The sequence below is a fragment of the Zootoca vivipara genome, chromosome 10 (genome assembly GCF_965207765.1).
Source record: "Zootoca vivipara chromosome 10, rZooViv2.hap1.1, whole genome shotgun sequence".
Classification (NCBI taxonomy): domain Eukaryota; kingdom Metazoa; phylum Chordata; class Lepidosauria; order Squamata; family Lacertidae; genus Zootoca; species Zootoca vivipara.
The window spans coordinates 981,959-1,003,404 of NC_142593.1; the positions used below are offsets into that span (position 1 = coordinate 981,959).

At 46.4% G+C, this 21,446-nt stretch overlaps 3 protein-coding genes across 4 annotated transcripts in view; 1 reads left to right on the forward strand and 2 right to left on the reverse strand.

The window, feature by feature from the left end:
* The window catches only part of TJP2 (tight junction protein 2), a 77,371-nt gene extending 71,894 nt beyond the window's left edge, over window positions 1–5,477 (reverse strand). For both annotated transcript variants that reach the window (XM_088652769.1, XM_035099637.3), the window contains exon 1: window positions 5,345–5,477. The gene's annotated coding sequence lies outside the window, so the exon portion shown is untranslated. The remainder of the gene's footprint in view (window positions 1–5,344) is intronic.
* The window catches only part of KLF9 (KLF transcription factor 9), a 619,671-nt gene that overhangs the window by 466,750 nt on the left and 131,475 nt on the right, over window positions 1–21,446 (forward strand). The window lies entirely within an intron of this gene.
* The window catches only part of PIP5K1B (phosphatidylinositol-4-phosphate 5-kinase type 1 beta), a 93,816-nt gene continuing 83,989 nt past the window's right edge, over window positions 11,620–21,446 (reverse strand). Inside the window, exons 15-16 of the mRNA XM_088652776.1 lie at window positions 13,729–13,826; window positions 11,620–12,555 (exon numbers count right to left, since the gene is read on the reverse strand). Coding sequence (XP_088508902.1) covers window positions 12,402–12,555; window positions 13,729–13,826 — 252 coding nt within the window. The 3' untranslated portion in view covers window positions 11,620–12,401. The remainder of the gene's footprint in view (window positions 12,556–13,728; window positions 13,827–21,446) is intronic.

Here is a 21,446-nt window from a genome sequence, read left to right on the forward strand (position 1 = left end):
GAAGGATGAAAGAAACGGGAAGAGGGGCATGTGTGGTTGTTTTGGGGTGGTGGCCAATGTACTAGCAGAGTGTGAAAGAAGAGATAGGCAAAATACTCTGAAAGGCATGTGGGGGTGGGGAGGGGAAAATGGATGTGAGGGACAAGGGGTATCGCGAAGCCCCTCCCCTCCTGAGTTCCAGCCCAGCCCCGAGCGAGGCTGAAAAGAGGGAAAGCTCCAGCTCAAGTGGGGAAACAGGAAGTGGTGTCCAAGGCTCTGGCAGGGTAGAAGAGCCATCGTCCCAGGTGGGACAGGAAGGGGGAAGGAAGGGGGGCAGACCCGTCCCCCCAACTCCAGAATTGCGCAGAAAATGTCGGGGGAAGAGGATGGGTCTCCCCAAGTTGTTATGCTGGCGCAAGACGCGCCAAAAGCCACTTGGAGGTTCTGATTCAAGCTGAGCAGATGTGTCTTTGTAAATAGCACTGCCATTAGCACTGTAAATACTCAGCACCAATAAAAGATAAAATGCAGAGCTGTGTAGAGTCGTTACTCTGAAGTAGCCCACTCCGGCCACCGTGACAATATACAACAAAAGCTTTCGCTACCTGGTGAGAATCTGGATCAGCCAATTCTGCCTAAAATGGAAAGGCTGGGTCCCAATACCTCCAGAATAAATGTCTCTACTAGTATTGAGATTACATATCAGTAGAAAATGAAATCAGTAACTCCCAAGGGATTATGCCTCCACCTGCCACCATTTTATGGCTTCCGCTGCCCCTGCACCACCATTTTGCGATGGCCTCTATAATTTTACAGCCACCTCATGTGGGTTCTGGGGTAGAAAGTCTTAGAACTTTTGCTTTACCATTTTCTTGCAGGGAAAGTGTGGCAACCTCTTGATCATTTTGGTTGTCTGCATCTATACTTTTCCTAGTTCACAATTTGAGATGGGGCAACTAGAATTGTGCAAGATATTCCAAATGTAATTGCACCACAGATGAAATGTTGAATCATACTGGAGACAAATCATGTGAAACTCTCTCTTCTGTACAGTCAACTCTGTACTTGTACTCCCTTTGTGTTATATGGGGCTTTAAAGGTAAAGGTAAAGGGACCCCTGACCATTAGGTCCAGTTGTGACCGACTCTGGGGTTGCGGCGCTCATCTCGCCTTATTGGCCGAGGGAGCCGGCGTACAGCTTCCGGCTCATGTGGCCAGCATGACTAAACCGCTTCTGGCGAACCAGAGCTTTTTACCTTCCTATTTATCTACTTGCACTTTGATGTGCTTTCGAACTGCTAGGTGGGCAGGAGCTGGGACAGAACAACAGGAGCTCACCCCGTTGCGGGGATTCGAACCGCCAACCTTCTGATCGGCAAGCCCTAAGCTCTGTGGTTTAGACCACAGTGCCACCCACATCCCTGGCAATTACTCCCAGGTAATTTGGATTTTTGCAATTGTGGAAACAAATTAAGCCATTTTGGAGTTCTATCCAAATGCTTGTATTAAAATTCCAATAGTAAATCCAAAATTTAAAGTCATTTAAAAAGAATTATGGAAGTACTGCAAGGTGGGACTTCAAACCACAATGATTAAAAGTTTAATAATAATAATAACCCATGGTAGATAAAAATTACGTTAGCTGAACAAAACAATAACAAAAACAGAAAAACCAAAGTGAGAGAGCTATCTTGTACATGGTAAAATATGTAATAATTCCATTCTAGGAAGTACTTAACAGCTAACTTGGCAGCACTGAATTTTTGACTCCCTCCAACCACCCCCAAATTAAAGTTGAGAAAAAAATAAAACTTTCCCAGACTCCTCTACCAGGATTCTTTTGCTCCATTTATTTATTCAGGCTACCATTACAAAGCTCAAAGTTTAACAAAGTTCAATGCTCTTGGGATTAATGCAAAGGCCTCGTTCAATTATTCATATGCAAGATAGGAATGTCAGACCCAGGACATTTGCACTACCTGGTCTAATATTGAAGCTTCCTGTCAGAACAAAATTAAAGATCTAGGTGGGTAAGGAAAAAAGAAAAAAGGCCTTGCACATTGGCCTGTCTCTTGTTTCTGAGTTTCTGCTGTGGCACCATCATTAATAAATAAGGCAGGAACCAACCATGCACTATTTCCCCAGTGTTTAAAAAACTGGACAGACCTGTTAGGAAGAACTTAAGATTTCATTGTAATACAGACAGGAATTTCAGGGTTTTTAATGATCTGTTGCATGGTTCATCGTCTCTCCCCTACTCACTGAAAAAGACACATGTACAGCCTCCTCCTTAAAGCATTCTGCTATCAGAAACTCTGCTGACCACAAGCAGTTTTTATGTGGGGATCTTATGGAACTATGCATTGTGGACCAGGAGGTTGCCTAACTAGCAAGGGGACCTTGAGCCCAGATGGAACCCATAAGCTATCATTTGGGTGCTCCATCGCATAACCACTCTGCAGCCCTACTCCAGACCTCTTCCAAGGGTCCTCTGTGAGTGCCTGGAGGCGGTTGGAGGATGGATGGCGGCTAACAGATTGAGGTTGAATCCTGACAAGACAGAAGTACTGTTTGTGGGGGACAGGAGGCGAGCGGGTGTGGAGGATTCCCTGGTCCTGAATGGGGTAACTGTGCCCCTGAAGGACCAGGTGTGCATCCTGGGAGTCATTTTGGTCTCACAGCTGTCCATGGAGGCGCAGGTCAATTCTGTGTCCAGGGCAGCCGTTTATCAGCTCCATCTGGTATGGTGGCTGAGACCCTACCTCCCCGCAGACTGTCTCGCCAGAGTGGTGCATGCTCTAGTTATCTCTCGATTGGATTACTGCATTGCGCTCTATGTGGGGCTACATTTGAAGGTGACCCAGAAACTACAACTAGTCCAGAATGCGGCAGCTAGACTGGTGACTGGGAGCGGCCGCCGAGACCACATAACACCGGTCCTGAAAGACCTACATTGGCTCCCAGTACGTTTCCGAGCACAATTCAAAGTGTTGGTGCTGACCTTTAAAGCCCTAAATGGCCTGCGTCCAGTATACCTGAAGGAGCCTGAGGCTCTTTTATGCGGCCCCCAGGGACCCCCGCTGCCCGCTCTTACTGGCGCGGTGTGGTGCGGCTGCCGACTTCTGACCCGGAAAAGCGACAGAAATAGCTTGTGCACACGTGCAAGCGTCATTTCCAGTGTACTTCCGGGTCGGAGGAGGCTTATGCACATGCGCACTAGCTATTTCCGGCGCTTTCCAGGTTGGGAGTGTGCTAGAAATAGTGTTTGCGCATGCGCATGGGTGCACACAGCCGCTCGCCCCCGCGTGTGCTTCCCCCACCCTCCGGCCCACCACGCAATCGCACGGCGGGCATCTGGCCCTAAACCAGGTAAGTTTGGGGACCCCTGGTATATAGTCTGTTAAATAAAAAATGAATAAAATAAACCATAGAATCATAGAATCGTAGAGTTGGAAGAGACCACAAGGGCCATCCAGTCCAACCCCCTGCCAAGCAGGAAACACCACCAAAGCATTCCTGACAGATGACTGTCAAGCCTCTGCTTAAAGACCTCCAAAGAAGGAAACTCTACCACACTCCTTGGTAGCAAATTCCACTGCCAAACAGCTCTTACTGTCAGGAAGTTCTTCCTAATGTTGAGGTGGAATCTTCTTTCTTGTAGTTTGAATCCATTGCTCTGTGTCCGCTTCACTGGAGCAGCAGAAAACAACCTTTCTCCCTCCTCTATATGACATCTTTTTATATATTTGAACATGGCTATCATATCACCCCTTAACCTTCTCTTCTCCAGGCTAAACATACCCAGCTCCCTAAGCCGTTCCTCATAAGGCATCGTTTCCAGGCCTTTGACCATTTTGGTTGCCCTCCTCTGGACACGTTCCAGCTTGTCAGTATCCTTCTTGAACTCTGGTGCCCAGAACTGGACACAGTACTCCAGGTGAGGTCTGACCAGAGCAGAATACAGTGGTACTATTACTTCCCTTGATCTAGATGCTATACTCCTATTGATGCAGCCCAGAATTGCATTGGCTTTTTTAGCTGCTGCATCACACTGCTGACCCATGTCAAGTTTGTGGTCTACCAAGACTCCTAGATCCTTTTCACATGTACTGCTCTCAAGCCAGGTGTCTCCCATCCTGTATTTGTGCCTTTCATTTTTTTTGCCCAAGTGTAGTACTTTACATTTCTCCTTGTTAAAATTCATCTTGTTTGCTTTGGCCCAGTTGTCTAATCTGTTAAGGTCATTTTGAAGTGTGATCCTGTCCTCTGGGGTATTAGCCACCCCTCCCAATTTGGTGTCACCTGCAAACTTGCTCAGGCATGACATAGGATGTATATAACAGAGCACAACCACCTTGGAATCCCCCGTCCTCCATTGTAACTGGGCTTCAAAGAAGCCTTCCACCCAAGTCAATTGTGGTGAGGGGGAAGGAAGGAAGGAGTCCTACACAGCCCGGATCAGAAGGTGCAGATGAAGGAGGGAGGACTCCTTTGCTTGCCAGCAATGAACTTCCCTGCTCAAAATGGCTTGAAAAAAATATCCTATTGACTCCAACAGAAACATGTTTCAGCCCCAAGCAAACTGCAGTTTCATAAAATTAATCAATGATCTCTGAAAATGATACCTGAAAAACCGTAGGTCTTTGAAGAAGCGATAAAAGTATAAGATGCAAAAGAAAACAATGTTAATGCATCAGCTTTCAATTCAAATACCTGCAAACCACTTTGAAACTCCCCCGCCCTTCCCCCTAAGAAGCACAAGAGGAGGCTTCTTGCAATGTCCTCGCTTGGGAAACCTGATTTCAACAGAAACAGAGAGAGCGAGAGACCAGGCAGCACCTCCACCTGCAACGCCCCCTCCCCCCCCTGGGCGGGAAAGGGGAGCGGGCGCCCCCTGCGGCCGGGAAGCCGCCGCCGCCGCCAGCCAGGAAACCGGACCAACTGGTTCGAGTCAAACACTCCAGAGGGAAAGGGGACAGGAAGGCGCAGATGGGTGTAAACGGCATCATCTGGATTCACATTTAGGCCCTCTCCAACGTGAGCTCTGGGCAGCCCCAGTTTGAAGTTAGGGGGCCAGATGTTGAGATCCAGTCCAGATTAGAACCCGCCCCGCCTTCAGATGCGCGTCCACGATGTTGTCCCCGCCCGGCCAAGTGCAGACTCCGCGTAACCCACCGCGCACCAAATGCCCCTGTGGGAAGCAGCTCCGAAGGTGCGATTTCGGCGTACTTTTCCGGCCCGCTTTCCCCTCGACGAAACTGAAAGAGAACTCGGCCGCGCTCTCTCCGCGTTTCAGCGCCCCGTCCAGGACCGAGCGAAGCCCGGGAGGAGCGCCGAAAGAGCGCCGGGGACGCCCGAGACGTACCTGGAGCAGCGACGCCACGGCGCCTCGGCACCGCCTGGTCCTCTTCGCTCGTGCGCTCCACGTCCCGCCCCGGGATCCGGACTCGCGCTCTCCTTCCGCGCTCCGCTCGGAGTCAGGCGATTTCCTGTTTGGAGGGCCGGGAGGGAGGGAGGGAGGGAGGCGGCCTTGGGGAGGGCGCGACTCCCGTCCCGTGGCAGCGGGCGGGCAGGCAGGTGAGCGCAGCGAGGAGGGAGGAGCACCCCACGGGAAGCAAGCACGAGGAGGGCCGCGCCCCGGGTCAGAAAACACGGCCGTGGGGCTGGGACTGGACGGGGCGTGCCGGCGGCCCCCGACCCGACAGGGCGAGGGCAGCCACGGGCCAGCGCCGGGGCTGACTTCAGCCGTCTGCCGTTGTTGTCCGCCGCCCAGTCGTCCAGGCGGAGAGACTCTGAGTTCGACGGCCCCCGAGGGTCATCTAGTCCACCCCCGGCCACGCAGGAATCTTTTGCCCCGCGTGGGCTCGAACCCGGAGCCCGAGAGGAAGAGCTTCAGGCTCCGCTGACAGCGCTGTCCCAGCAGGAGAAGCTCCGAGGGCCTTCCTCAGTCGTGCCCATGGATTGCCCTCGCCCCGATCCGCCCCTCGGAGCCGCCGCCTCGAATCGCGCCCCGGGCGCCAAGGGTTTCAGACCGCCCCGTGGGCCCTTCAGCCCGACCAGGAGGAGTCTCGCCGCCCGGGGCCGCCCTGCCTCCCTCGCTCTCCCCGCAGGCAGTGGCGCCGCCGTGGGAGTCCGTCGTTTCCCAATTGCAGTTGCTGTTTGTAAAGTTTCCACGCTTGGCTCCCGCAAGGACAGGGCGCTGGCTTGATCAGACAGACGGCGCTATTCGGGTGTTCTTGCATAATTCTACATACAGTACTTATGGTCTCTGCTTCTTTAAGTTGATAGCGCACTCTGTACATAACCCTTCCATGCAGTGGGAATTGAAAAACCACACCCTGGTAAGGGAACCTCGGTGGCAGTGCTTTTTTCTAAAAAATGTTTAGGGGTAGGCTACTCTCATTTTCCTACTCATATTGAAATACTGCTCCTCAATGAGGGCAAACTTGATTCACAAAATATTTAGGAGTATGTGTATCCCTGCCCCCCCCCCGAAAAAAGCAATGCTAGGTGGAATCTGCACACACATAAAAATCATTTTGAAAATGCTTTTTTTTAAAGTGTTTTTAAAAATAAATAAATTGAATTTTCCATAAGGCGCTCCATCACCATCTAGTGTCACATTGCATATTGCACTTAAAACACATTTAAAATGTTTTATTTGGAGCTGTGTAGCTGAATTGCTAAACAGTATCAAAATGGGGCAGAATAAATTTGGGACAGGTCATTCTGTGTAATTATTCAAGGCCTCCAAAGAGTCTGGGCCTAGGAACTATAGGAGCTCTAAGGCACAGCCGAAGTGGGGGAAGGCAGTTTCCCTATACACTAATCATAAACCAGCTCCCTACGCACAATCCCAGGCCTCCATTTTCCCAGGGTACAGATCTCACCCAGAGAGTGTGCGCCTTTGGGCTCTTGAATACTATCCTGATATTTTTTATTGATGTTCATTCCGAATGCCTGAATAACATTGCCTGAATAACATTGTGCTCTGGCCTCTGACTGCCAGAGACCTTTTCTCTGTAACTTTGGCCAAATGGTTTAATCTTTCTGCCTTACAATTCTTTTTCCTCTCCCTGTCTCAGCAGGAGCGTAATTTCCTTGAGAGACCTCCTCTTACTGTGTTTGCTCAAGGTTTGGCACAATAACCTCTACTGAGGTTAGTCACAATTAGAACATTTTCCAATTTGAGAGCAGCAAGTTCTGTTTTGGCAACAAAACAACTCGTGAATATAAGACCCGGATGGTGCAAGTCAGAGCTCCAGCTCAAATCTCTGACAACCAGTGATAGTCCAGCATAAATATTAGGGGTGTGCACTGGCTACAATATTTGACTCATAGCTGTAGTTTTGATAAGATTATTATTACTACTGCTTGTTAATAATCAGTCTCAAGGCAATTTACAATTAAAAAGTTAAAAACATGAAAACACCAAGACTAAAGCCCTAGTAAAGTGGAGGCCAATTTTTCTAGCTGTTGTAACAAAAATGCTTTTGATTGCTTCTGGAAAATAGTGGGCACCTATCTTATCTCAACATAAATACTCTTCCACACAACAGGGACAGGCATTTCTACTTGTTATATGGGACAAAATTAGAGCTATTAAAAATTAAGGTCATTTTTATCAATTTCACTATAATGGGAAATCTAAAAATGGCTATAACTTTTTTCTTGTTACAGAAGGGAATGAAATTCGCAATCATAGCCACTTCCCCCATAAATTTGGCATGTCAAATGGTTGGAGGCAGATGCACAATTTTTTTTTTTTTGCAGGGCAGCTTTAAAGTTTGCTTGTTACACAAATGACAAGTCTTTTAACTTTTTGACAGAATTGGATGCTATTTGCAGGCAGTTATCCCTCCTGAGGGGATGGAGTGTACTAAATGTCAGAATCATAACTGCTTTGCCATTGTGTGGGATACAATAGGAATGGTGGGGGTAAAAGAGCATGGATCCCCAGGAAACAGTGGTGAGGAAAATATCTCTCTCTAGCAATTACCTTTTCAACCCAACATTTTTTTGGGGGGGGGGTAGGCTTTTCCCACCAATGTAGTTTGGGTGTAAAATTTGGAAGACGCCTGTGCGTGAATTTATGTGTGTAGATCAGTGCACGCTAACCAAGGCAGTCTTCGCAGTAGGGCTCTGTTCCGATGGCATGAAGTTGTCACGACAAACCAGTAGATTCCTATCTGCTGCAGCTTTCATCCGCCTTCACAGCCGTTGTAACATACCGCTTGTTATCATCCGCCTGTTCTGCCGTTGAGGACTCATTGCATCATTCTTTGTCTAGCTCCTTCCCTTTGAACTTACTGCCTTGGGTGACCCTGTTGGGAGTACGAGATTCCCAACGGCTTCACTCACAGGGGTCATAGGAACATGCAAGCCCAGTGTTGAAGCAATGATTCTTCAACATCAACTTTGTTGGACTGGTCATGCTGTGCGGATGCCTGATGATTGTCTTCCAAAGCAACTACTCTATTCCAAACTTTAAAATGGAAAGCGTAATGCTGGTGGTCAACAAAAAAGGTTTAAAGACTGTCTCAAGGTAAATCTAAAACAATGTACAGTAGTATAAATACTGACAACTGGGAAACCCTGGCCTGCGAGTGCTCCAGTTAGAGAACAGCCTTTATCAAAGGTGTCATCGGCTTTGAAGACACTCGATCTCAGGACGCAAGGGAGAAACGCGCTAAGAGGAAGGCACGCTTGGCAAATCCACGCAGTGATCAATTCCTGCCCGGAAACCAATGTCTCCACTGTGGAAGGACGTGCAGATCCAGAATTGGCCTCCACAGTCACTTACGGACCCATTATTAAAACTGTGTTTATGGAAGACAATCTTACTCGGCTACGAGTGATCGCCAAAGAAGAGTTTGTGTGATACAGCCTCATCTCCTGGGAGAGGTCTCCACAATGCCTTGCAAAGGAGAAAGAGGGTGGTGGGAAGAAATACCATTGAGCCCCAGGAAAGATTGGCTAAATGTAAAAAACGAAAACACCCACACACAACACAAACCCCGTGCAAAGGGCACTCTTATTCCAATAGTCACTTGGGAATGTGAGGTTCAGCATTTTGGGAGGTAGAATGGAGATCTCAATTGACTTGCACAGGGGACGAGAACAGATCCATGTGGAAAACAGTTTATAACCCCCTCCAAATTTCTGTGGCTGGAGTGCTCCAAGAAAATAATTCAGTGATTAAAAGCCAGACCTGTCCATCAAAACTTTATTTTTAAAAGCTATTCTCATTGGTTCTTCCCTTTTCTTTCCTCGTTTTATTTTTGCATGCTTGGAGAGAGCACTCTTGAGAAGAGCTGAGCAGAATTGGCATAGTTTATAATCTCTAAAAATAGTTAGAAGCGTAGTTCCATTTTCAGACTGAGAGTTGTCACTAGCCAGAGCTGCCAAATGTCTTCTGAAAATCCAAGCTGCCCTAAATTAGGCTTTGTCTGTAGTTTTAGTTTTTCTAGTATTTTCAAGATTGATGTATAGTTCATATCTCCTGAGCAGTGTGCTTTACAACAGCTGTGGGGTGGAAGGCAAAACATGCTGTTCCATTACTGAACTTTGCCCTGTGCAGGGAGTTTAAATGTACGACAAGAATGGACATTATTGGAGTACTAACAATACTAAGTAAAAATAGTTTGCAGAATAGTTGAACTCTGAACCTAAACACAGCAGTTAAAAAGATCCTGTTTGGAGAGATTTTATTAAGATTTGAATTTATTAAAAGGCAATGCCTGACCTAGTGATTTTGCTGCAGGAAGACATCAGTAGATCAGGCATTGCCTTTTAATAAATTCAAATCTTAATGCCTCAAAATTACTTAATTTTTCTAAATCGAATTTCTATAGCACAAGCTACAGTATATTAACCTCTCAAGGCCTATGTAGTGATTTAGGCTATTATTTATTTTCTGTAGTCAAGATTTGTCTTCTGCATTGCTACTTTAAGCAGTCTAAGTGGGAACAATGCTTGGAGAAGGGAATTACAGCAATCCATTTCATGTGCTCATTCATTTAATTCCGTGCTGTTTCTGCATTATGTGTGATTTTAAAATATATATACAGTATATATGTGGGGAAATACATAAACCCATTTCATCCAAATGTACTTGTTTAAAATATGCATGCTTATTTATCTAAATGTACTTGCTTTATGACTGGGTGATATATTGTTCAAAACTGGTTTGAAGTCCCTATCATGTTATTGGTTTCATAATTTTTGACTAGGGAATATATTGCAAATCAAGGTGAGTATGTGTGCACTAAGCAAAAATCACAATGTGGGAAAACCTTGAAGCCAGCCAATGCCTCTACATAGCCCTTACTTCAGAAATCATGTTATATTGGTATATTGCAATTTTTAGCGAGTGATATATCACAATATTGAAAACCAGATATCGCCTAGCCCTCCTATTGATATAAATAATATGAATGTACAGTAGCCTAAAATGCACATTTTTACATTCTGGTAAGTTTTTAAAAGAACTGCATCATAAAATTTGCTAAATTTGAAGGTTTATTATATTTCAATTCACACATTAATCCATGTGGTGTGGATCAAATAGGTTTGCAAAGTTCAGAGTCTTCAAAGGTCACTGTGGTCAGGTGAGAATTTGAGGGAGGTCATGTGTTTCATAAGCTAAGCATGTTTTTTAATTCTGTACACACTATTGCTACAGCTTGAAAGCACTGGTCAGTGATGGATACAGAAGGACCACAAGGATAACGGGGGGAAACCAGGTGCTCTCAAGAGCAGCCAACTCTACCCTGCTAGCTACCCATTGTGATTTAAGTTTTACCTGTGTCCACTTTCAAACTTCCATTCATTCTTCAACTATGAGTAGCTGCAGGTAAGAACCAACACAATTATTCTGTGCAAACTGCCTGATTAGACAATGTTGATGACTTTGTACTAGTAGAAAGAACTTGGGACTCATGTAAGGCAGGTGAGGTGGCACTGGGGTTTAAACCACTGAGCTTCTTGGGCTTGCCAATCATAAGGTCGGCAGTTCAAATCCGTGTGACAGGGTGAGCTCTCTTTGCTTTGTCCCAGCTCCTGCCAACCTAGCAGGATCTGTGCCGGTAGTTTAGTCCTGCTAGCCACATGACCTGGAAAAGCTGTCTGCGAACAAACACTGACATCCTCGGCTGGAAAGCGGAAATGAGCACCACACCTCATGGTTGATTTTGACTGAACTTAACTTTTTAAGCCGCACTGCGTTGTCGGGGGCCTTTCCCCTTCCGGGCACCGGTTTGCCCCAAGCTCCTGGCTGCATACTGTAAGGTTGAGAATGTAAGCCACACTTTAACTTTTCACGGTTGGAATTTGGGGGAAAGTGAGGCTTATATTCAGGCCAATACAGTATTTGGTCAGAAGAAGAGAAGGTTGTTATCTTGGAATGTAAGAGAAATTGGATTTTGGAGATGCACCACGACTTTGGCAGGGCGCCATCTTTATCTGTATGGACAAAGAAAGGGAAATTGGAGACTCGTTATAGCTCTGGCGGGGTTCCAGTTAAATCTTTCCCTAGGCTGAAGCACATATATTGTAATCATAATTGAGAGGAGAATGACTGGATCAATACAGAACTTTTTGCGAAGAAAAAATATGGACAAATAATTATTACACGCAGGATGAAGGAATATATTTACTTGTGGATTAATAAATTACTGAATATGTTAATACGAATGGAAGTCACAAACATTGCAGCTGTTGAACAAGGGACTATGATTAAGATACAACTGGAATAAATATGACTTTGGAAGCATTATTTCTTTTACTGAAACTGTAATCCAGCAAGCGGGAGGCCATCCAAGTTATATAATTGGTTATTTGATTGTTATTACGATTCAGCATGCATATAATGAGGTTTGCTTTGGAGTTTTGTAATTGAAAATTAATTAAAATTATTGACAAAAAAGAAAAGGGGAAAAAAAGAACAGATTTTCTACTCTTACAGGTATTGCACTGGGCTTGCAAGCCTAATATAAATATCACAATCCTACAAGTATCCTACCATTTTGCAGAAATGGTTTTCAACATTATCAATGTGATTTAAATCTTTAGCTACGGAGAATAATGCAGTTTAGAAAAACAGTTATCCCTGAATGCAGCCAAGAGAGAGCTTAGTACAATAGTTGTCCTCAATAGGACATCCAAATGCCCTCCTTAACTCTAGCTAAAAGGCTGGACAGCAATGGCTGTGTCTGCAATCCAAACAAGAGGATGGAAAAATACCTGAACACATAAAGAAACCATGATGCGGGGGGGGGGGGTTGCTTTCACATTGTTGCAGAGTAGAAGTGAGTTTACTATAGACATCCTGCAGAATTTAAAATTGAATTAACACATTTACAAAAAAGGGGAAGACCATGTGTCAAAGTTCAAAGTCTTTGAATTCTTTGCAATAGATATTATCAAGAATATTTTCTTCCAGCATGTGCTAGAGCTGATAAGTCTAATTTGGTTTCTAATGCAACAGAAAATTCCATTGCAAGTAGTTCATGAAGAGAGATTCCATCATGAGAATAAACCCAGTTTTTTCCAGTCCAGTCATAACGCTTCGGGCCACTGTGAAAGAACAAACAAGAACATGACTGAGAACATGACACCCTATGCCCTTTTTGGGGGGTATCTGTGTTATTGGGCTGTTGTTTTTATTTTGATTATATATATTGTGGTTTTATATTTTGATTTTGTTGTGTGAACTGCCATGAGACCTCCTGGTATATGGCGGTATATAAATTCAATTAATAACAACAACATTTAAATATCAACCAAATATGACAGAAGGAAGGGTGTGCATGCTGGAAAGGGGCACCCGGAACTCCCACAGCTATTTGCATTCAGTTACCACACAATACCACACAATGTATGGTGTGGGTGAAAGGCAACTGGTTGGCATGAGGTGAATTAGGGCAAAGAAAAATCAATCTATTTCTAAAAGGTTGGACTCGGCTTCAAAACTTCTAACATACGTGCCGCTAAAGTTCTGGGGCACCAGCTAGAGATGAAAAAATGCAGCCCCCTGGCAGCTCCTGGCCTTCAGAGAGTTAGCTATTCTGCTGGTCCAAAAGAGCACTGCCTTGGTGCCTTCCCTGCTAGCCCTGACACCCCGCAGCCACCAGAGGAGCTCTATGCTAAAACGGGACACTTGCTGTAGGTTTCATTCATTCCTGATGGTCCGATCCTCACAATGGCCCACCTGAATTAACCTCAATTAAACAGCAGTGGGATAGTCAGAAAATATGTTGTCATTTTCTGTAACATTCTAGAACTAGAAAGTAAATGAATACTCTAATTTTCCACATCCTAACACTGGCTTGGGCATGTTTTAATATTTTATTTATTCATTTAAAGCATTGTCTGCTCTTCACTGCACAACAATATGGTATCTGTCAGCTCAGCTCCTGCTTGCTCATTCAGCATTCCAGAAACACAGTGCAGGATCAGTGCTCCCAATGGACGGTGCATCAGAGGGTGTCACTCACTGACCAAAAGCCTAAGTTCAATGACTAGCACTGCAAAATAGAGAAAGTCATACAAATAGTTCCCAAGGGGCTGTGGGGGGAAATAATCACATCCTGTATCACCTAAGCAGCATCTGATATTGACTGACTGGGAAATCCATACAAGCCATTCTGAGGTTTCTAAAGTGCATGCAACTAATAAAGCTGAGGTGGGAGATCTTTTAGTTCAATTGTAAAATTTCCAGAACATTCTAACAAACAGACATTTGCTTACCTGCTTGGAGATGACAGCCATATCTGTTTGTTTGGTGTCTGTTTGTTGATCACATATGTTCCCATGCTTCCACCCAATTTAACTGTTAATACTCCGGACTACAGAATAAATAAGGGAGGGGGGGGGAGAAAACAAAACAAGCTATCTATAAGCACTTGCAATATATTTATGTACCGTATTTTTTGCTCCATAAGAAGGAAGGGGAAAAGTCAATGCGTCTTTTGGAGCAAAGGCAAGAGCCGCCCGCAGCGGGAAACCGGCTCTCAGCTGCTTGGGCTCTCGGGCCGCTTCTGTGACAGCGAGCCGGGAGGAGAGTTCCCAGCTCGCTGTCTAGGAAGTGCCCGAGAGCCTGTTTCCTGCTGCACGCAGCAAGGGGGAGGAAGGGGCCGCCAACAGCAACAAGGGCGGAGGAAGGGACAGCCCCAAAGCAGTGCTTTTGGGCTGTCCCTTCCTCCCCCTTTGCCGGGCCACCGACAGCAACATGCGAGGGGGGTGGGTGGTGGTAGCATCTGCCTGCCACCACGCCCCCTTGCAACAGCAAGCTTGCTAGCGAGAAAAGTGGCGTCGCTTGCTTGACAGCAAGAAAAGCCCGCCTCTCGCAACCGTGGCTCCTGTGCTTGGCTTTACAGCCCCCGAGCAGCAGAGGGCTCGTGGCGGCGGCAGTAGCGGAGCCGGCGAGGGCCTGATCCCGTGCAAGGCCGGCAGGAGGCCGGCTTCGCAGCAGCGGTGGCAGCGGAGCCGACGGGGGCCCGATCCTGCGCTACCTCGCTGGCCTCCCACCACTCGCGCTACCTCCTGCGGCCCCTCCATAGGGCCAGATCGGGCCCATCGCCGCCGCAGCCACCGGCCTCCCTACCTGCCAATCCGGCCATAGGGCCTGATCGGGCCCATCGCTGCCTCCTGCCGGCCTTTAAAGTGCATTTTTTTAAAAAAGGCCCCAGAACGAATTAATCCATTCCGAATGCATTCCTATGGGATCGGCTCCAGCTAAGAGGAGGAAGGGGCAGCACACAGGACTGCAGCTGCGTTCCTAGGAGGTTGCCTCAAGAATGTGTCCCCAAATGTGCAATGCAATTCAGTTTTGAAAAGCATGGGCCCTGCTTCCACAGTTCTTGACTGAACCTGCACCACTCAGGCTCCTGAGATAATAATAAATTCAGATATTAAATCACCACACTTATTATCCTTACACACTCTTGCATGGTTAAATTGGGCTTGGCTGCCTGCCTCCCTTTTAAGCTCAGACTTTGTTTAGACTATACCAAGGTTTTAGTATGATTGGGCACGGTCTCCCTTGTCAACTACGCTTTGACTGTTTTATCTTGTTCTGGGCTTTACTGTCCTTAAATTGATTTTACTTTGAGCTGTTACTGAAGTCCTTTTTAGGGCCAAACAGTAGCTTGGAAATGTGTTTATAAAATAAACAAAATGGTAAACTACATCAATGTCAACTGAACGCTTTCCAGATTTTACGTTATTTCATAGCAAATGCAGCACTCCAAGATGCTTTTCCCGACAGCTATATCATATAACACATTCCCAAACAGTTGTTACTGTATTACCAATATCATGCTAGATACTGTACATTGTATTGTAAATAGACCTAACCCATCAACACATTACTTCTAATTTGAAAAATGTGCAAACCACACACAAGCATTTGACATCATTTCATAGCATATGGTGTTTGTCTGTGCCACATGTTTATAGAAACACTGCTGAGACCATGAAGTTTTTAGAGATAATTAAACAAATGCTCATTTGTAGTTTTTAATTTTATATCACACACATGAGAAAAAGTATTTGATGTACTAGAAGGTAAAGGTAAAGGACCCCAAACAATTAAGACTCTGGGGTTGCGCGCTCATCTCGCTTTACTGGCCGAGGGAGCTGATGTTTGTCCGCAGTTTTTCCAGGTCATGTGGCAAAACCAGAGCAGCGCATGGAAATGCCGTTTACCTTCCCGCCGGAGTTGTACCTATTCATCTAGTTGCATGTTGATGTGCTTTTGAACTGCTAGGTTGGCAGGAACTGGGACCGAGCAATGGGAGCTCACCCTGTCACGGGGATTCAAACCGCCGACCTTCCGATCGGCAAGCCCTAGGCTCTGTGGTTTACACCACAGTGCCACCCGCATCCTATTTACTGTACTAATGAATGTTAAATAAATCAAGGTAAGCTCCCAGGACAGGTGAGGGAACAGTCACACACGGATTCCTAAATGCTACTAGAAACATTGCTATTACAGATTCCTTTGGATAGAATTACAGTAATTTTTATATAAGCTTTTATCTATCACAAGCGAGCTGAAACTGGTTTCAGCTATTTTCCGGTTGTGCCACCTTGTGGTCCTACCATTCTACTAGCTCCTTATGAGAACAGAGTTTCTTAAACTGCAGGGAAAGAAAAGAAATGTTTAAAATCATAGAAGTACAGGGTTGGAAGGGACTCTCTGATAATCCAGTCCAACCCCCCCCCCCTGCAGTGCAGGAATATGCAGGAGTCTCATACAGGGATCAACCCTGCAATCTTGGCATTATCATGTGTGTGCATGCAGACAAAGACATACACTTGGTTGGCAAGCCTTTACCTAAAGCATGCATCAAAACCACACCGAGACAGCTGAATTAGAAAAAGTGAGTCCCAAGTCTTAGGGTTTAATAGCTCAAGGAACACTACCTTAAAGAACAACTAGAATTCTAAATAATGATGATAATTATTATTATTATTATTATTATTATTATTTATTGGCCAAGTACCAACATACTTGGAATTTTGCTTTGGCTACATTGCAATGTAAACGTACCTTATACAAACATTGTTCCACGTACAATACAATAGCACAGCAAACCCCACCCATAACTGGCTTCCCCTTCCGCTACACAACTATGAATTTAACAATTTGATGGCACAATAATAATAATAATAATAATAATAATAATAATAATAATAATTTATTATTTATACCCCACCCATCTGGCTGGGTTTCCCCAGCCAGTCTGGGCGGCTTCCAACTGAATATTAAAAACAGTACAGCATCAAACATTAAAAACTTCCCTAAACAGGGAAGTAGAATAGTTACTTATTGCCTTGACATCTGCTGGGAGGGCGTTCCACAGGGCGGGTGCCACTACCGAGAAGGGAAAAAACTGTTCCTGTACCTAGCCGTTTTTTTGTATAGAGTAAATCTTGTATATAAAACAATGTGATCCCCTATCTTTGCTGATGTCGAAGAATTTAGAAGCTTTCTTATAGCCAGAAATTATTTATGGTAGTGTCTAAAGAGAAGTTGAGACTATAGCAAAAACACCTGTAAAAATAAACAATAAAATAAAATACTATACCGAAAATGAGACATCATAATCTTGAGGAGCAAAGGGCTTGTCTGCCAGCTCCTCAAAGAAATCTGTTAATGACTCCAGGGTTTCTTCAGCAAGTTTTTCATACGTAGTTTCATCTATTGAGCTGTAAAAGTCAGGTAAAGAAAGAGTTACTCAAATTTTATATCATTAAATGAAAATATTATCAGTGCAAAACAAGAGATCCCAGAAAAGAACACAGCAATTTGAAGGTGTTTGTTACTGACACATACTAGTGTAGGAACCATTTCTGAAGTTGCAATAAATAAGAAAAATTAGGTATTTATAGCCCAGAGATTTTATTCACCACACACTGCAACTTCCATTCATTAGACAATCCTCTGATTAAAGAACTTTAGGCTACAATTCTGACCCCACTTCTCTGGAAGGAAGCCCACTGAATTTATTATGACTTGCTTTTGAATAGATATGGTTGGGTTTGCACTGTTAGTCAATTAATTGATTACATCTGCATACATTTAGACATTGATTTGTCTATCTTGCCCATTTTTGTTTCTTCTCTATATGTTTGGCCCTCTCTTGAGTTTGTTACCAAACTTGACAGCAGGCTTCACTGCCATTTGGACACTGGTTCCATCACAGTGGTCTCCCTCTGGCTGGCTGGCCTTTGGGCACCATTTTCCCTCCCTGTTCCCTCCAGTGGCAGAACAGTGCCAGCCTCAGCGTCACCCCTGAACCATGGAGTCCCACTCCCTGCCTGGCCTCTCCGGTTGCTTCCCCGCAGCTCATCTCAGCCAATGGCAGAACAGTGCCAGGAGGCAGACATCACCAGTAAGGACCACCCAGCGCTTTAAGAAACAGCACAGAGATCGCACAGCAAAAAGCATCCCCCCTCCATAGCCCAGGCACCCATCTTTATTTCAGACATCAAGATATAGCAGCATACCATGATGGTTAGCTGGTGATCTATCATGATGAAAATCAGGTATTGCCCAGGCCTATATGATATCTGGCTTAATTTGAAAGAATCCTTCCCCTCTTTATTCTTACGATATTTTCATAGCAAAAGTACTAATGGAAGTTTCTATTCATTTTAGTAAAGCTTGTGTCGTTTTCCAGTGGTTTACACCCTAAGGATGTAGTTAGGCTTCCTGGACTCCTGTTTGAGGCCTAAGCCCAGTTTCCACAATATGCATGCCCCGTGGTTTTGTCTAAACTGTGGCTCCATCCCAGTCTGCTCTGGTAACATTTGAACAAGCAAGATCATGTGGAAGACAACCACAACCTGCCTATTCCCACATCAGAAATGCTTGGGATGTAGGGAAGAGGGAGTGCCACTTTCCAAATGCAAGAACCACCCATAAGTTGGCAACACAATGAGTGTTGGAGAACAGGCAGTTGCTTGGAAATGGATCCTCTTCACCTCTTAATCAGTGAGCGCATACTGCTCTTTACACTGCTAGTGGCTACTGATATTTCTCTCTCTTGGTGTTTACATGTTTTATTGACTAATGTTAAGAAGTGGGCTGATGCAACTGTTCTAGTAGAGGTTATCTGGAGGAACTGAAAGCTTGCAGCTCTTCCATTCTCTTTCTACATGAATTAGTTAAACAAGCCTGTCTCCACCATACTGAGAGTCAACAAGGCAATCCTAGTCCAACAGGAACAGCTACAAAAGAAGAAAAACAAAGGTCTGGTTATGCGTGAAAGTGCTGGATGCTGTGGCAGTTTAAGATAGATTTGTTGCATATGCAATGGCACTATTATTCACTTAAAATGATTCAACGTTACCAACTAACACCCCAATGCAATCCCATGCGCATGGCTTTGGTTTCGTTCTTCCGAATGTGAGGTGACTGTTTCTGTCCTCAATATTGATCTCTGTTTGGGAAATTCCCCGAGTTGCCAGGTGGCCAATTCTATATACAACTTACCTTTTGTCAATTTGAGTTCCTGCACTTCTTATGCATTGCAGTTGAGCACTCTTGGCTTTGACTATGAGAACGCCATATAAACAATGCGGCTGCACATCCTGTGAAGAAATAAGTTTTAAGTACTTTTGTGGGAAATCATGTTGTTCAGCAGAAGACTAAGCGCAAGCAGCACAACTTTCAGGGTTGTATCCTTCTCTCTGAGGGGATACTGCTACATTTTGTTTTACGCTGTTTTATTTTGTGGTTAGGACTGTGTATATTTCTGCCATGGGAACCTCGGATGAAAGCTGGATTATAAATGCTTTAAATAACAAACAAACAAACACACACACACACACACACACACACACACGCATATATATATATATAGTCCTCTGACCAGGAGTAGCTTCATTTGTATTTCAAGTCCTTAAAGAGAACTACTTCCGTGCTGTTCCAGAAGCAAGCCCATTCCTTCTCCCTACTTCTTTCAGCCTGGTTGATTTAGTGTCCCGAGTTCATTTCCCGCTTTGTCCATATATTAACCCCTCTGTTTAGCATTATCTATTTCCCCGCCGGGGAATGGAAGGGCAGAGGTGCCAGGCTTGAGTGTTTTGATCTTAGTGAGTCTTTTTCCATTTTGAAGGGCCAAGGAGCCCAATCCCGCAGCGAGGGAGGGCGGAGGACGAGCTCTCTTCGCTCGTTTCCAGCGGGACTCCAGGTGAGTCCCTGAGTCCCTTTTCCCTGCCCCCCCCCAACACACCAGGCAGCGGCCGGCCTGTCCTTTCCCGGTCCGACCCAACCCAACCCAACCTGCCAGCGGAGGATCCCGGCGCCGTTTCTGGGCCCAAGGAGAGACGCCGCCGGGCGCAGAAGGCCCCCCGAGCCCCGCCGCCACCCTCAGCCCCGCCGGGAGCGGCCCAGGAGGCTTCTCTCGCCACGAGACGCCGCGGCAGAAGGAGGCCGGGCGGCGGGTTCCTCGGCTGCGCCACCCGGGCGGGGCGGCCTTTCTGGGCCCGGCTGCGAGGGAGAAGCTCCGTGGGCCGGGCTCGCCGGAGGCCCTGCGCCGCTCCCCGGCCTTGTCTGCAGGGGCCTCCGCCATCGCCCCCTCCGCGCCCGCGAAGGAGCCGCCCGCCCGCCCGCCTTCCCTCCCAGGCCGAGGCCGAGCACTCACCGGCCGGCCCGGGAGGAGAGCGAAGCCGCAGTCGCTTCTCTGGAGAGGAGGCGCCACCGCCGCCGCGGCCTCCTCCCGTCCCTTCCAGCGCCCGCCGGCGCCTCCCCGCCGGCCCCGGGCCGCGACCCGGGAGAAGAGCAGAGCGCAGGCCGGGCCCGGCCGCCACATGAGATCCTAAGGCGGCGCGCAGAAGACTCGGGCTCTGGGCGCGGCGAGGCTCTGCTGCCCCCTGGCGACGGAGCGGGGCGGCGGCGGCGGCGGCTGGCCGGCCCTTACCCCCGGGCAGAGCCGGGCCCCGATCCTTGCTTGCTTGCTTGCTGCTGCTGGAGAAGCGGGCGAGGCGCCGCTTCGGGCTTCTTCCTCTCGCCCTCTGTCTCTTCCAGCGCCTTAGCAGAAGTCTGTCCAGTTCTAGGTCTCTCTAGAAATAGCTAGGAATCCTGGCTGCCCCTGGGTTGAGCACACAGCAGCCCACGATTGACACCAGTGTTTCTATGCCGGTGAATCAGGAGAAAAGCAGCCTCTAATTAATTATTATTATTATTATTATTATTTGTAATAATATTATATTATTTGTACCCCGCCCATCTGGCTGGGTCTCCCCAGCCATTCTGGGTGGCTTCCAACAAAGATTAAAAATACATTAAAATGTCACACATTAAAAACTTCCCTTAACAGGGCTGCCTTCAGATGTCTTCTAAATGTATAGTTACAGGTAGGTAGCCGTGTTGGTCTGAGTCGAAGTGTGCATGCACACTTCTTCAGATACACTAGTGTATCTGAAGAAGTGTATCTGTACACTGTGTAGTAGTGTATCTGAAGAAGTGTGCATGCACACGAAAGCTCATACCAAAATAAAAACTTACTTGGTCTTTAAGGTGCTACTGTAGGAATTTTTTTTATTTTGCTTCTAAATGTATCTGACATCTGATGGGAGGGCGTTTCACAGGGCAGGCGCCACTACTGAGAAGGCCCTCTGCCTGCTTCTCGTAGTGAGGGAACCACCAGAAGGCCCTCGGAGCTGGACCTCAGTGGGGTGAATGATGGGGGTGGAGACGCTCCTTCAGGTATACTGGACCAAGGCCATTTAGGGCTTTAAAGGTCAGCACCAACACTTTAAATTGTGCTCGGAAACGTACTGGGAGCCAATGTAGATCTTTCAAGACCGGTGTTATGTGGTCTCGGCGGCCGCTCCCAGTCACCAGTCTAGCTGCCGCATTCTGGATTAGTTGCAGTTTCCGAGTCACCTTCAAAGGTAGCCCCACGTCGAGCGCATTGCAGTAATCCAAGCGGGACATAACCAGAGCATGCACC